The sequence below is a fragment of the Cetorhinus maximus genome, chromosome 15 (genome assembly GCF_964194155.1).
Source record: "Cetorhinus maximus chromosome 15, sCetMax3.hap1.1, whole genome shotgun sequence".
In the NCBI taxonomy this organism is placed as follows: domain Eukaryota; kingdom Metazoa; phylum Chordata; class Chondrichthyes; order Lamniformes; family Cetorhinidae; genus Cetorhinus; species Cetorhinus maximus.
In genome coordinates this window covers 69694639-69710954 of record NC_135893.1, presented here as the reverse complement: position 1 = coordinate 69710954, position 16316 = coordinate 69694639, and the positions used below count along the sequence as shown (strand labels likewise).

At 44.8% G+C, this 16316-nt stretch overlaps 1 protein-coding gene across 1 annotated transcript in view; it reads left to right on the top strand.

Annotated features, from left to right (window-relative positions):
• LOC144690781 (cytochrome P450 3A30-like) overlaps nucleotides 1–1922 on the top strand; it is a 47234-nt gene extending 45312 nt beyond the window's left edge. The window contains exons 12-13 of the mRNA XM_078558594.1: nucleotides 653–815; nucleotides 1029–1922. Coding sequence (XP_078414720.1) covers nucleotides 653–815; nucleotides 1029–1124 — 259 coding nt within the window. The 3' untranslated portion in view covers nucleotides 1125–1922. The remainder of the gene's footprint in view (nucleotides 1–652; nucleotides 816–1028) is intronic.
• Nucleotides 1923–16316: the final 14394 nt, after the last annotated feature.

Sequence of the window (16316 nt, the reverse complement as noted above, 5' to 3'; positions counted from 1 at the left end):
GGTCTGGGTCATGGTGAAAGGTGGTGGAAGAATCTGGATACTTCAGCCTAGATGAAAGTTGATCTTACAGAGGTGCATTAGATAGTTAAGGGAATGGAAAATGCAAACCCCAGTGTTAATGTATTTAGTGAGAGGAGAACAAGATTCAAATGAGTAAAAGGTAAATTTAGGATTAATGTTGGGGAAATTCTTTCTTTTACAAAGTGAGCAATGCATGGGATGTAATTCGTGGAAGATTATCAGAGACAAAAAGACCCTTTTAAGAAGCAAGTGGAACCTGAAATGGGTGTTTAGGACCTTGCTGAGATGGATTGGAATGGTCCAAATGGCCACCTTATTCCTCATTATCTTGGGGGCTTGTAAAAACAAATCTCTGACCAGAGCAGATCAACCTTGGCTGTGCTGCTGTTCTCTCCAGTTGATTACTCTGGCAACACTCCACAGTCTGAGCTCACAAATCAAGACTGGTATCCAGTGCCTGTGAAGCAGTGACACGAGAAATATCAGTAAGTGAAGGAGTTGCTGGGATATAACTATAGTAACAGTTTCAAACTGTTGTTCAAACTCCATCCATTCTGATAAATTTAAAGTATATCTAAGCAAATTTGACAATGACCTATACCATTTGTTTTGCCTTTGTCATTATAATTAGGTTCAGTAAGGAGAATAAGGAGTCTCGGGATGCAAATATCTTTCTGCCATTTGGCGTGGGCCCTCGGAACTGCATTGGGATGCGATTTGCCCAACTTATGATGAAAATGGCACTCGCTTCGTTCTTGCAGCACATGACCTTTGTACCATGCAAGGAGACACAGGTGAGAATTCTAGAATATCAAAATTATCTGAAGGTGTGAATGAATGGTGTGAAGTTTCATTTAAATTTGTTTTTTTCTTAAGTGGATACTGTGGGGAGGGCAGGGAATTATGGAATATTAGTTGATGGATAGAGAAGGACTTGGAACAGAAATGACCATCTTTGCAGTCAAACCTTCCTGTTGGCCTGATCACCATTGTTCTTTCCATTCCAGATTCCATTAGAAATGGATGTGAAAGGACCCATGCATCCTAAAAAACCCGTAATCTTGAAATTTGTGCCACGAGTGAATGCTGTTTCAAAGGAATAAAGCACCTGGCCCACATGAAACCGAGAAAATATGTAGGTGTGTGTGTATGTCTCAAACTAAACGGTAAAGGACCTTCCACGACTTGGGAAATTAAATTACATGGAAACACAAAACGATCTAGGATTGGAGGAAACAAGGATACAGTGATGAACATCCATGATCTATCTCCAGTTGCTAAGATATCTGAATGTTGAGGGAGTCAGTACTGTTTTAAGAGCTTCTATAATAGTGATTATTCAGTAGGAAAATGTGTTAACTGAATTTTACTGTCGGATCAGTAGAAACTTTTAAAAATTGTAATTTTTTAACCTTGGATTAGTAGAAACTTCTAAAAATTGTATTTTTTAACCTTGGATATTTTAATCAGTCATTTGTGATTACAAAACTATTTGATTGTTGATAGACCGTCATTCCAATATACTAAATGTTTTCTAGAGAAAATGTATCTGTAAAGGATTTCTTGAACTAATTGAATCTATTTACTTAGGACAGAATCTTCCGGTCAGCGTGCAGGGGAAGGCCCGACACACCGATGCGTAAAATGACGCGCCGTGACGTCGGGCGTGCCCCGACTCACCCTCCTCCCTCCACCCGCACAGGTAGCGCTGAGCCCACCCGCATAAAATACAGCCGATCACGGGTGGCGATTGGCTCTGCGCCCGCCCCTGCCCGCTCCCACCCGCCATAGGAAAAATCCAGGCCTTAGTTATTTTAAGCAGCTTTGCATGAATTCAAATAAAATTAATTTTTTCATTGATTTATATGTGTGAATTACTGAATTAGAAATGTGGATAATGTAAGTTTGGGTTGACTGTTTATACTTATGAACAACTGGCCCATTTCTTTCCGCTTTCTCTCTCTTGTTCACTCAAGTAAAATTGGATGGAGTGTAAAATAAGCCACTAATTCACTATTGCTGTTTTGGTGCTGCCATCCAAAACTAATACATCACCACCCCTCAGGAAGTTCTTGATCTTGGCTGCAGAGTCAGGAGAAAGTGTCAGAGGGGAAAAAAAAATCTGGATAACTGTGGTGATTGCAAAGCACGATTAATCCACACCCGGGTCCCTTCGAGGCAGGTAACACATAAACTTTATGCTGTCTGTGCATCGACATGCAGCCCAGCATGGAATATGTTGCTGTCTGGCTGCACACACAACAGAAGACCCAGCAGCTTTCGCCCTAGCATGACTGACAGTTAGCCTGCAGCTGCAACTGGGAGCTCCAAAGTTTGTGTTGCCTATTCATTGCCAGGGTTAAGGACACCTGCTCCCAGCTGCAGACAAACTTGATGTGGGAGGGGAGGATCCAGTTGTTGCGATCCATAAAGGAAGTAACGACACAGGAAGAACTGAGAATAAATTTCTGCTGAGAAAGTTTGAAGAGCTAGGGCCCAAATTAAAATGCAGAATCTCAAACTTAATAACCTGTGGATTGTTACCTGAGCCACGCACCATTTGACATAGAAAAGCCTGCAGTTAGCCTGCAACTCTTAAAGGTGAGCTGCTCTCAGGCTATTGCAGCTGCTAGAACAGTGTCTGGAAGGCTTTACTGGAAGGAAGAGGACAGCAAAAGGAGCAACAAGCCAGAGAGGGGCATCCCAGGTTTTCAAATGTGGTGCTGGAAGCCTTAATGAAGGAGGTGAGGCCGAATGTTTCTACAGGGGACCAGGAGTTCCTCCAGGCATGTCCTGTAAAGTGAATTGCTGCAGATAGACCGGGAGGTCAATTCCTGGAGTCTGACCCCAAGGACCTGGCGGCAGTGTGGGGAAAAGGTTAGTGACCTCATGTGGGTGGTCAAGGTCAGTGAATGTATTTTAACATTACATCTCCTCTACCGTATCACCAACTTCTTAAGCCACTCAATGCACCACACTCCCATCATTCACCCATCAGCACTCATGCCCAACATTCAGAGATTCCACTTCACCCTTGTACACTTACCAATATTGTCAGTCTCACACCCACCTCTCTCTGCTTTCACAGCTATTCAGCAAGCTCATCACCCAAGCACATTGCAACAATCTCACTCATTCCTCCCTCTCTCTTGCAATAATACACACAAAACTGAACTATTCAACCTTGTGCATTCCCTTACTATATGTCCTGCAGGTGCCTTTGCCTGGCCTTGTGCTACTATGCAATGTTTGATGTCCAGTGCAAGGCTGTGGCATGGCTGGTGGTAGACTAATAATTTCACTGGGGGAGACTGCAGATGGCCTTGGAGGACAACCTCGATCATCTCTTGGTCTTTCGTACATGGTTTTGGAATGTACCACCTCAGCAATGCAAGTGTCATTGGATAAGGTTGGTATAAGAACATAGAAGTCGTACTTCAGAAAGTCACAGGAGGAAAACAAATGTCCTGTTGAGCCTTCTTCGGCATTCAATACCATCTTCGGATTCACTTTCCTCCCTGAGAGACCAAAATGTGTCTCTCCCAGCCTTTAGTGTATTCGATGACGTAACAAGGTTCACAGCCCTTCGGGTGAAGAAATTTCTCATCATCTCAGTCCTAAATGATCAACCCCTTAATTCTGAAACTGTGCCCCAGTTCAAGACTGGAAAGATTCTTTCTCACTAATGTCTTTATCTCATCCTTTACTATCAGAGCTGCCCCCACCTCCTTTTCCATTTTCCCTTTTTTAAAATGCTGTGAACCTTGGAAAATGTATTTCTCAAACTTGGTCACCTTGTAACTATATCTCTGTAATGGTAATTAGATCTAAAGCATTTATCTCTATTTGTGCCAGGAGTTCATCCATCTTGTTGCAGATGCTTTGCACATTCAGATAACGAATGTTTAATTTTTTAACTAATCTTTCCTGCATGGATCTCACTCGCTGAAGCACTATTACTGTTAGACTCTATGTCACTTCCTGTCCCACTCTATTTTCTTTATCCACATCGCAACCCTGATCTATTGCCTCGGCTTTTCTCTTTGGATTTTTAATTCTCCCTTTCCCCAAAAGCTCCTCACCTCTGTTGGTTTAAAGCCCTATGAACAGCCCTCGTTATATGGTTTGCCAAGCCGGTTTAAGTGGATCCCATTCCTCTTTCCTGAGTCCTGATGCCAGTGCCTCATGAATCAAAATCCCAACTTTCCAAACCAATCTTTGAACCATGCATTTAATTCTCCAATCTGCTCTTCTATGTCAAATGGTGCGTGGCTCAAGTAACAATCCACGGGTTATTAAGTTTGAGATTCTGCATTTAATTTGGGCCCTAACTCCTCAAACTTTCTCAGCAGAAATTCATTCTCAGTTCTCCCTGTGTCGTTACTTCCTTTATGGATCGCAACAACTGGATCCTCCCCTCCCACATCAAATTTGTCTGCAGCTGGGAGCAGGTGTCCTTAACCCTGGCAATGAGCAGGCAACACAAACTTTGGAGCACCCGGTCGTGCCTGCAGAGAAGCAAATCTATTCCCTTGACTACGCTGTCTCCTATCACCACCACATTCATTCTGTCTCCTGTCATACCAGATTGATATGGATGTTTTTTTTTTTGTTGATGGCTTTTGTTCCAGGATTTTGTTCAAGAGGACACAGTTTTGGTACAAAGCAGATGGATTGAATGGTGAGGAATTGTGGATCAACTGTGATGGCAGGGTAGGGGGGCGTGCAATCTCTCAGGGGGTGCTGGAATCCGAGTATCCGCTGACAGACTGGAGTTACCCCAGATGCCTCTTCCCTTCCTCTTCCTCATCAATTTTGTCCTGCACCCAAGGTTCCTTTCAAAGCCCTGGTGGCAAAAGCCTTGATCCTCAGAGCGAGGACAGAGCAGACCACCACAAGCTTGGAGACACTCTCCTGGAAGTACTGGAGGGCTACCCCTGAGTGATTGAGGCAGTGGAACTGTTGTTGCAAGATGCTGAACCTGAGGGCAAATTCAGAGCAGGGAACGGGAGATGGAGAATGAGTGAGTGACTCTGAAAGACAGAAGCAGCACAGATTAAAAAGTGTATGGCACAGGAATTTGGCAGTGTTAAAAGGTACATGTGTAAATGCAAGGAGCGTAGTAAAGAAAGCTGATGAGCTGAGGGCACATGTAGACACATGGCAGCATGATATCATCATTATAATGGAAATTTGGCTTAAGATGGGGAAAGATAGCAGCTCAACATCCCTGGATATAGAGTTTTCAGGCAAGATGTGGAGGGGGATAAAAAAGGTGGGGGTGTAACATTATTGGTTAAATAATCAATTACAGCTGCAAGGAGGGATGATATGCTAAATTAATCTTCAAATGAGGCCATATGATTTGAGCTCAGAAATAAAAAAGGGGCAGCCAGATTGCTAGGAGTGTACAATAGACCCCGAAATAGTGGAAGGGAGTGAGAAGAACAAATATGTAGGCACATTTCTGGGATTGGGAATCGAACAGGGTGAAGGGCACAGTGGTCGCAAAATCCTTGAACTGCATTCAAGAGAGCTTTTTTTAGCCAACCCATAACAAGCCCAATGAAAGGCGGTGCAATTCTAGATTTAGTCTTAGGAAATGAAGCTGGGCGAGTGGAAGAAGTAATCATGGGGGACCGTTTTGGAGGTAGTGACCATGATATAATTAGATTTAGCATCATTATGGAAAAGGGCAAAGATAGAACAGGAGTAGAAGTTCTAAATTGAGGGAAGACAAATTTTACAAAGTTGAAAGGTGAGCTGGTGAGAGTAGACTGGATACAGCTACTAGAAAGAAAAACTGCCAAATCAGTGGGAGACATTCAAAGGTGAGATTCTTCGGGCACAGCAGTGTAGACATGTCCTCACAAAGAAAAAGGGATGGTACTGCCAAATCCAGAGCTCCCTGGTTATCCAGAAACATAAGGCAGAAAAAGAAAGCTTATGACAGTCACAAAAGTCTTAATAGCGCAGAAAGCTTAGAAGAGTATAGAAAGTACAGGGGTGAAGTAAAATGGAAATTAGGAAACAAAGATGGGATATGAAAAAATATTGGCAAGTAAAATCAAAGAAAATCCAAAGATGTTTTACCAGTACATTAAGAGCAAGAGAATGACTAAGGAAAAGGTAAGGCCTATCAGAGATATATATGGTAACATGTGGGCTGATGCAGAAGATATTGGCAGGATTCTAAATGAGTACTTTGTCTCTGTCTTCACTAAGGAAAGCGATGATGCAGACATTCTAGTTAAAGAGGAGGAGTGTGAAATATTAGATACAATAAGCATAGTGAGAGAGGAAGTACTGGAGAGACTGTTGTCCTTGAAGGTGGATATATCACCAGGGCTAGATGGATCGTATCCCTGGCTGTTGAAGGAAGCCAGGGAGGAAATAGCAGATGCTCTGACGATAATTTTCCAATCCTCACTGTTAACAGGTGAGGTCCCAGAGGACTGGAGGTCTGTGAACATTGTACCATTATTTAAAAAGGGTGTGAGGGATAGGCCAGATAATTATAGGCCAGTCAGTCTGATTTCAGTGGTGGGCAAATTATTGGAATCAATTCTGAGAGACAGGAGAAACTGTCACTTAGAAAGGAACGGATTGATTTGGGATAGTCAGCATGGTTTAGTTAGGAGAAGATCGTGTCTTGCTAACGTAATCACACTTTTTGAGGAAACAAGGAGGATTGATGAGGGTAGTGTAGTGGATGTTGCCTACATGGATTTCTGGAACGCATTTGACAAGGCCCCACATGGCAGCCTGGTTAGGAAAATGAGATCTCATGGGATAGAGGGGAAGGTGGCAGGTTGGATCCAAAATTGGCTCAGTGACAGAAAACGAAGGGTAATGGCTGATGGATATTTTTTGCAGATGGAAAGTTGTTTCCAGTGGTGTACCACAGGGCTCAGTGTTGGGCCCTTGCTGTTTGTTGTACATATTAATGATTTAGATTTAAACGTGGGAGGTATGATAGGAAAATTTGCAGATGACACATAAATTGGCCTTGTAGTTGATAGTGAAGAGGATTTCTGTTGTCTTCCGAATGATATTAATGGTTTGGTTGAGTGGGGGGAGAAGTGGCAAATGGAATTCAAGCCTGAAAAGTGTGAGGTAATGCATTGGAGAGGGCAAACAAAGCATGGGAATAGTTAATAAACAGTAAGTTATTGTGAGGGGTTGAGGAAGTGCGAGACCTTGGAATGCATGTTCACAGGTTCTTGAAGGTGGGAGGACAGGTGAACAAGGTGGTCAAGAAAGCATATAGAATGCTTTCTTTTATTGGGTGAGGTATTGAATACAAAAGCAGGGATGTAATGCTGGAACTGTATAAAATGCTGGTTAGGCCACAGCTGGAATTTGGTGTACAGTCTGGTTACCACATCACAGGAGGGACTTAATTGCTCTGGAGAGAGTGCAGAGGAGATTTACAAAATTGTTGCCAGGGCTCGAAAGTTTCAGCTATGAGGAGAAACTGGATAGACTAGGGTTGTTTTCCTTAGAACAGAGGACGCTAAGGGGTGACCAAATTGAGATGTACAAAATTATGAGGGGCCTAGATAGGGTAGACAGGAAAGACTTGTTTCCCCTAGCTGAGGGGGCAATTACCTGGGGACATAGATTTAACATGATTAGTAGAAGGATTAGTGGGGACATGAGGAAAAACTTTTTCACCCAGAAGGTGGTGGGCATCTGGAATTCACTGCCTAAGTTGGTGGTTGAGGCTGAACTCTCAACTCAATTAAAAGGTACCTGGATCTGCATCTGAAATGCTGTAACCTGCAAGGCTACGGACCAAGTGCTGGAAAGTGCAATTAAAATGAGCGGCTAGTTTCTTTTTCCTCTTTTTTGGCCAGCACAGACACGCTGGGCTGACTGGCCTCTGTTTACACCTTAACTTTTCTACGGTTTTCTATGGTTCTAATGTTCCTGGTGGCAGTATGGCTCTCATTGTCAGCATGCTGTCCATGCATGGTCAAATGATGGAAGGGAGTCCATAAGACCATAAGAAATAGGAGCAGAAATTAGGCCATTTGGCCCATCGAGTCTGCTCCGCCATTCAATCATGGCTGATAAGTTTTTCAACCCCATTCTCCTGCCTTCTCCCCGTAACCTTTGATCCCCTTACCAATCAAGAAGCTATCTATCTTGGTGTTAAATATACTCAATGACCTGGCCTCCACAGCCTTCTGTGGCAATGAATTCCATAGATTCACCACTCTCTGGCTAAAGAAGTTTCTCCTCATCTCTGTTCTAAAAGGTCTTCCCTTTACTCTAAGGCTGTGCCCTCGAGTCCTAGTCTCTCCTACTAATGGAAACATCTTCCCCACGTCCACTCTATCCAGGCCTTTCAGTATTCTGTAAGTTTCAATCAGATCCCCCCTCATCCTTCTAAACTCCATCGAGTATAGACCCAGAGTCCTCAAACATTCCTTTCATTCCTGGGATCATTCTCGTGAACCTCCTCTGGACCCTCTCCAGGGCCAGCACATCCTTCCTGAGATACGGGGCCCAAAATTGCTCACAATATTCTAAATGTGGTCTGACCAGAGCCTTATAAAGCCTCAGCAGCACAACCCTGCTTTTATATTCTAGTCCTCTCGAAATAAATGCCAACATTGCATTTGCCTTCCTAATTACCGACTCAATCTGCAAATTAACCTTAAGAGAATCCTGGACTTGGACTCCCAAGTCCCTTTGCACTCCAGATTTCTGAATTCTCTCCCCATTTAGAAAATAGTCTATGCCTCTATTCTTCCTACCAAAGTGCATGACCTCACACTTCCCCACGTTGTATTCAATCTGCCACTTCTTTGCCCATTCTCCTAACCTGTCCAAACCCTTCTGCAGCCTCCCCGCCTCCTCAATACTACCTGTCCCTCCAACTATCTTTGTATCATCTGCAAACTTAGCCAGGATGCCCTCATTTCCTTCATCTAGATCATTAATGTATAAAGTGAAAATTTGTGGTCCCAACACTGACCCCTGCGGAACTCCACTAGTCACTGGCCGCCATCCTGAGAAGGACCCCTTTATCCCCACACTCTGCCTCCTGCCAGACAGCCAATCTTCTATCCATGCTAGTACCTTGCCTCTAACACCATGGGCTCTTATCTTACTGAGCAGCCTCCTGGAGTCACGTGCCAGCTATAGAGCAGATAGCCCCTGTCACCCAGCAGCCAGCCTCTGGATCTTTGTGCTGGGCCAGATTTGACAGGGATGCCTGATTGGTGCAAGATGAATGTGTTGTGGCTGCTGCTACATAGCAGGCATTCACCAACAGGATGCCCTGGGTATGACTGCACACTAATTGCGTATTAATGTGTTGGTGCCCTTTCGGTTTGTGGGCATCTTCCTGTTAACATGTGGGGCCCATTGAGCCATGTTTGTGCAGTCAATGCCTCCCTGCACCATCAGGAATCCCGCTAGCCTCATGCTTGCTGCTCCTGCTTCTCTGGTTAGAGAGAAGCCAATGACGTTCTCTCTCGTGTCAGGGCCTCTAACACCTCTGTGACGCAGCAACGGATGATGAACTATGAACTGTTGCGAATGTCGCCTGCTCCCACCTGGAGGAATCCGCTGTTGTTGAAACGTAGAGCCACAGTGATCTTGTCAGTGACTATTGTGAGCCCTCCTCCTCTCTCTGTGTACAGCGTCCTCTCTCTGCTGTGTGTCCTTCATTTCCACGTCAGGTTGCAGCCCAAGGTGAAGTGAAACTAAAGGCAAGGTAGTGAAATGCCCTAACCCTCAGAACAGGCCTCTGGGTATTCACCCTCCAGCAGACACACCAGCTGAGGAGCCAGAGGGTACATACCACTCCTGAACATGGGAAGAATGTGAGTCCAGGGCATTTACTTACCCCTCAGAATGGCTCAGAGCCATAGTGCTGCTGAGAAACCTCCCTGAACTGAAACATCAACTTCTAATAAATAGGAACAACTGGCATTTGCCACAGAGGCTAGCTGTGCCTTTTTAGGTTCTCTTTTGTCTTTGCAGGAGGAACAGGATCATAACGCCGTGAGAGGGCCCAGGCAGGAGGTTTCCTACCACACGTTATCTCCACCATGCAGGAGGGAGCCATGGACAATGCCAGGGTTGCTAACGAAGAGGTGGCGATTAGAGAGTGCAAAGCATTCGTTAAGGGGATGCATTGCACTCCAGCCTTTCCAACAGCTTCCTGTAGACTGAGTTGCATTGGGACATCCCAGCATTGTAGAGGCTTCTGCTCTCCAAGGCATGTTCTCACGATCTCTTATATATCCTACAGGTGCAGACGAAATGACAGTGAGACAAACTCTCTCACCTTCACCAAACCAAGCATAGCCACAGCAGAGTTCAGACTAAACACCTTACAAGTGCACCCTCTACCATCCTAGATACAGGTGCCTCAGTGGGTCCTCACACATGGTTAGATAGGGTAGCACTGGGTGATGCACATGGTGCCAGTGTGCAGGAGGAGGTGCCAGAGATGGAGGCACTTGTGGTCAGTCGCCCTCGGAGAATAGAGGACTGACATAGCCCTGCTCAGCTGGGCACAGACACAGGGCCTCAGGAATCACAGGAATTGGGGCTGGAGCTAAACCAGCAGCAACAGATGTGCTCCCACATGTCAGATTTCTTTGAGGTAGTGTGCAGTCATGGGCAGAGAGAGGGAGCAGTCCATGCAGCTCACATGTGCCACAATAGTTCAGGGCTTTGAGTGCATGAACTCCTCCACTGAGAGTGTGGCTAACCTCATGGACAGCCATATACAGCAGCACTTGGAGTGCATGCAGGAACTGTGCACTGACATTCACAAAATGCATTCCACATTATTTAGCATTGACTGGTCAGTTGTGCTCATGGTACAAGGATGTCTGGTGGGGATGCCAGTTGCACCCCAGTTGCTGCTCCCCTCCAGCCACCCAGAGTGCCAGCCAAGGGCTGGAGCAGTCAGTGAGGAGGATCCATCTGTGCTGCAGACCGGAGTGACAGAGGCTGCCCCTGCAATGATTCAGGTGCAGCAGCCTCTGGAGGATCCCTATGGGCACCTCCATGATCAGGATGACTGCCTTGTCCATCTCCACCACAGGCAGAGGCAAGTGAACAGTCTGCCTCCACCTCCTCCGAGTCCACAAGGGGAGCACCATGTAAAAGTGGTCAAGTGTAGAGGACACCATGTCAGATAGAATAGTGTGTTGTAAGCTTTTTTGTTTTAAAACACTCACTCAGGCTTATTTTTCATTTTGACTATGAATTACAAGAGAAAAATTGATGACTCACTGAAATGGTTGTTATACTTAATGGGGTTCGTTTATATATACTGGCAATTACAGATTTAAAATGGACACAAATATAAAATGGTTACAGATTTAAGACTGAGAAAGAAGAGAAAGGAAAATATTTTTTTAAAAAACTGCTCAGTTACTGTATTTCCAGCAAATAAATGATTCAAAAACATCTGGCCTCAGAATACTCAAATATGTTTCCATAGTTAGTCATGCAATCATCTCAAAGTGGCTAACTCCTGTTGATTGAGTATCGGGATCCTGCCTGTTGACTGCAGTAAAGGTCTCCATTATGTTCAATCTTTTATTCCGCTTTTCAGGGGATTGCTCTGGTTTCCTGTATTGACAGGGCCATTCCATCCAATGAAACTTCTCTTAAAAACGCCATGCCCAGTTATATTCTGCACTTTTTGTTTAAATCATAGGGTTTGAACCCTCCCAGATGTTGTCATTCTGTCTTTCAGCTTCCTTTCAGTAATTTTCCATCACCTGAAGCCCTTTCAAAACAACCTTCCAGAAAAAGATATTTGTAGAGTTTGTTAGCAGAACACTAGGCCCCATCTTATACCGGTTTTACCATCTCCAATGTCCACTCCTCAAAAATCCAAATACCATTGTCTCTCTTCACAATCTCTGTTCTTTCCCAATAGCATTTTTTTAGTTTCACTGCTTTACCACAGCTCAGCAAGTTTAACCTTCAAAGACTGAAAAACAAACATTTTTCCCATCATCATTTTCCAGCTCCCCACGGCACGCGGGCTGAATGCCAGACTAAAAATTTACTTCTTTTCCTTACAAAGTGAGTGACTGGGGTGTCTTCTACCTGTAACTGTGCACTGTTTTCCTTTATGAGCACCATATAAATATTAACACATGAAGCCAGATGTGTGAGTCTCTGGCAAGACAAGAAAAAAGGTATGAAGGATGAAGGGGAGCAAGGGTCCGTCAATGGTGGCAGTGAAACCTCTGGGCAGATGCGCATCCTTTATTGGCATTAAGAGATTGCGTGTTCCAGGCTGCACCTTTGATGGAAGTGTTAACACAGTCAGATGATCCTTGGTGTTAATGGCATCCTGACCAAACACTCCAGCCTTGTGCTGGGCCTGGCCACCTCCCTGTGTCCTGAATATCCTCCTCCTGACTACTCTTCCTCCTCCATGCTTTGCTCTTCCTCTTCCTCCGATGAGCTATACCCTTCCAGTGCCTCACCATCTTCATGGTCCTCTCTGGATGGCCATGTTATGGAGAGCGCAGCAGACCACCACATTCCATGAGACCCTCACAGGAGTGCACAGCAGGGCACCCACCTGACTGCTCCAGGCACTGGAGCTCATCTTCAGAAGCCCAATGGCCAACTCAATGTTTGTCCTAGTGACCAGATGACTATGGTTGTAGTTTCTCTGTACCTCTGGGTCAGGTTTTCATAGAGGGGTGAGTAGTGATCTCTTCGAGGAATATCATGGAGGAAGTTTTTGTTGTGGTTGCTGACCAGCTGAACGTTGAAGAAATGGAAGCCTTTCCTTTGTGTGCCTGGAATTGATGTATTGCACAGCTCTTGCAAAAAGGGCATCAGTGATGTTGGAGATGCAATAATGTGCAGCTATTTGTGAGATGCCACAAAGGTTTGCAACTTAATTCCTTGGAGGAAAGGGTATTTGCCTTAAAAATATTCAATGACCCTGCTTCCACTGCCTTCTGAGGCAGAGAGTTCCAAAGTTGCATAACCCTCTGAGAGAAAAAAATTCTCCTCATTTCTGACCTATAAGGGCGGTGTCTAAGTTTTAAACAGTGCCCCCTAGTTTTGGGCTCACCCACAAGAGGAAACATCCTTTCCGCATCCACCTTGTCTAGTCTATTCAGGATCTTATATACTTCAATTAAGTCACCCCTCACTCTTTTAGACACCATTGGAAACAAGCCCAGTGTGTCCAACCTTTCCTCATAAGGCAACCCACTCATTCCAGGAATTAATTTAGTAAATCTCCTCTGAACCGCCTCCAACGCATTTACATCCTTCCTTAAATAAGGAGACCAAAACTGCACACAGTATTCGAGATGTGGTCTCATTAATACCCTGTATAACTGAAGCATAACATCCTTACTTTTATGTTCAATTCCTCTCGTAATAAAGGGTAGCATTCCATTAGCTTTCTTGATTACGTGCTCTACATGCATACTAACAGTCAACGGCCTATTAAGGCCATTAAAAAAACAATTAAAGTAGTTATCAACACTGCCCATCTAACCTTAAGGTTGGCGGGCAGGCGAAGAGCCCAAGTTTTTCAGGAAACCTCATCCACGGGCGGGATGAGGTTTCCTGAAGGTTTTATAAAATTATTAATTAATTCCTGCACAATTCACAAACATGTCCCAGCTCATGTGACACTGTCAAATGAGGGGACATGTTTAAATAATTTTTAACTTTATTATATAAAACCTTTTGTTACGCACTTAATCTCCCTAAAGCAGCTCCGTGCCTCAGGGAGATTCCTGCACTCTTTCGCGTGCGTATTTGGATGATAAAACTATTTGAGTATGGATAATCGATAATCACAAATGATTCATTTCAATATCTGAGGTTGAAAAAATACTATTAGTCAGATAGTAATATTCAGTTGACAGATGTTTTCCTATTGAATAATCATTATTCTAGTGTCTCTGTAGAACACTAGTGAGTTCCTCACTATTCAGACAGTTTTAACTGCTGGAGGTAGACCATGGAATGCTTAGTGTATCATATTATTTACTCTGATCGCATTTGTTCTTTTTGAATTATGTAAGTTTCCATGTATTTCCATTTAATGACAAGCGTAAGATCTTAATTATGTTTAGTTTGAGACATACACACTCCTACACATTTTCATAGATCCACATGGACCAAGTCAATACGAATCAATACTGATTCCTTTGAATCAGCATTGGCACGAGGCACGCATTTCAGGATTATGGGGTTTTTAGGCTGCATGAATCCAGTCACATCCAAATCCAATGGGATCTGAAACAGGAAGAGCAATGCTAATACGAAGCCAACAGGAATGGTTTTGATTTTTAAAAATTCATTCACAGGATGTGGGCTTCGCTGGCTGGCCCAGCATTTATTGCCCATCCCTAGTTGCCCTTGAGAAGGTGCTGGTGAGCTGCCTTCTTGAACCGCTGCAGTCCATATGGTGTAGGTACACCCACAGTGTTGTTAGGGAGGGAGTTCCAGAATTTTGACCCAGTGACAGTAACGGAACGGCGATATATTTCCAAGTCAGGATGGTAAGTGGCTTGGAGGGGAACTTCCAGGTGGTGGTGTTCCCATCTATCTGCTGCCCTTGTCCTTCTCGATGGTAGTAGTTGTGGGCTTGGAAGGTGCTGTCACAGGAGCCTTGGTGAATTCTTGCAAGGCATCTTGTAGATGGTACACACTGCTGCTACTGTGTGTCGGTGGTGGAGGTAGTGAATGTTTGTGGATGTGGTGCCAATCAAGCGGGCTGCTTTGTCCTGGACGGTGTCAAGCTTCTTGAGTGTTGTAGGAGCTGCACTCATCCAGGCAAGTGGGGAGTATTCCAGCACACTCCTGACTTATGCATTGTAGATGGTGGACAGGCTTTGGGGAGTCAGGAAACAAGTTACTCGGCACATGATTCCTCGCCTCTGACCTGCTCTTGTAGTCACAGTATTTATATGGCTAGTCCAGTTCAGTTTCTGGTCAATGGTAACCCCAAGGATGTTGTTGATGAGGGATTCAGTGATGGTAATGCCATTGAACATCAAGGGGAAATGGTTAGATTCCCTTTTGTTGCGGATGGTCATTGCCTGACACTTGTGTGGGGCGAATGTTACTTGCCACTTGTCAGCCCAAGCCTGGATATTGTCTGGGTCTTGCTGCACTTGGACATGGACTGCTGAGTATTTGGGGCATCGTGAATGGTGCTGAACATTGTGCAATCATCACCGAACATCCCCACTTCTGACCTTAAGATGGAAGGAAGGTCATTGATGAAGCAGCCGAGGACACTACCCTGAGGAACTCCTGCAGTGATGTTCTGGAGCTGAGATGACTGACCTCCAACAATCGAATTGGCTGAAGACTGGCATCTGTGATGCTGGGGGCCTCTGGAGGAGGCCGAGATGGATCATCCACTGAAGATTGTAGCAAATGCTTCAGCTTTATCTTTTGCACCGATGTGCTGGGCTCCTCCATCATTTAGGATGGGGATAATTGTGGAGCCTCCTCCTCCAATGTGTTGTTTAATTGTCCACCATAGTTCATGACTGGATATGGCAGAACTGCAAACCTTAGTTCTGATGCTTGGTTGTGGGATTGCTTAGCTCTGTCTTTCACTTGCTGCTTACGCTGTTTGGCATGGAAGTAGTCCTGTTTTATTGCTTCATCTGGTTGATACCTGATTTTTAGGTATGCCTGGTGCTGCTCCTGGCATGCCCTCCTGCACTCTTCATTGAACCAGTGTTGATCTCCTGGCTTGATGGCAATGGTAGAGTGGGGGATATGCCAGGCCATGAGGTTACAGATTGTGTTCGAGTACAATTCTGCTGCTGCTGATGGCCCACAGCACCTCATGGATGCTCAATCTTGAGTTGCTAAATCTGTTAGAAATCTACCCCATTTAGGACGGCGGTAGTGCCACACAACACAATGGAGGGTATCCTCAATATGAAGGCGGGACTTTGTCTCCACAATGATTGTGCAGTGGTCACTCCTACCGATACTGTCATGGACAGATGCATCTGTGGCAGGCAGATTGGTGAGGATGAAGTTAAGTATGCTTTTCCCTCTTGTTGGTTCACTCAGCACAAGCCGCAGACCCAGTCTAGCAGCTATGTCACTTAGGACTCGGCCAGCTTGGTCAGTTGTGGTGCTCCCGAGCCTCTTTTGGTGATGGAGATTGAAGTCCCCCGGCTAGAGTACATTCTGTGCTCTTGCCACCCTCAGTGCTTCCTCCAAGTGGTGTTCAACATGGAGGAGCACTGATTCATCAGCTGAGGGAGACTGGTATATGGTAATCAGCAGGAGGTTTC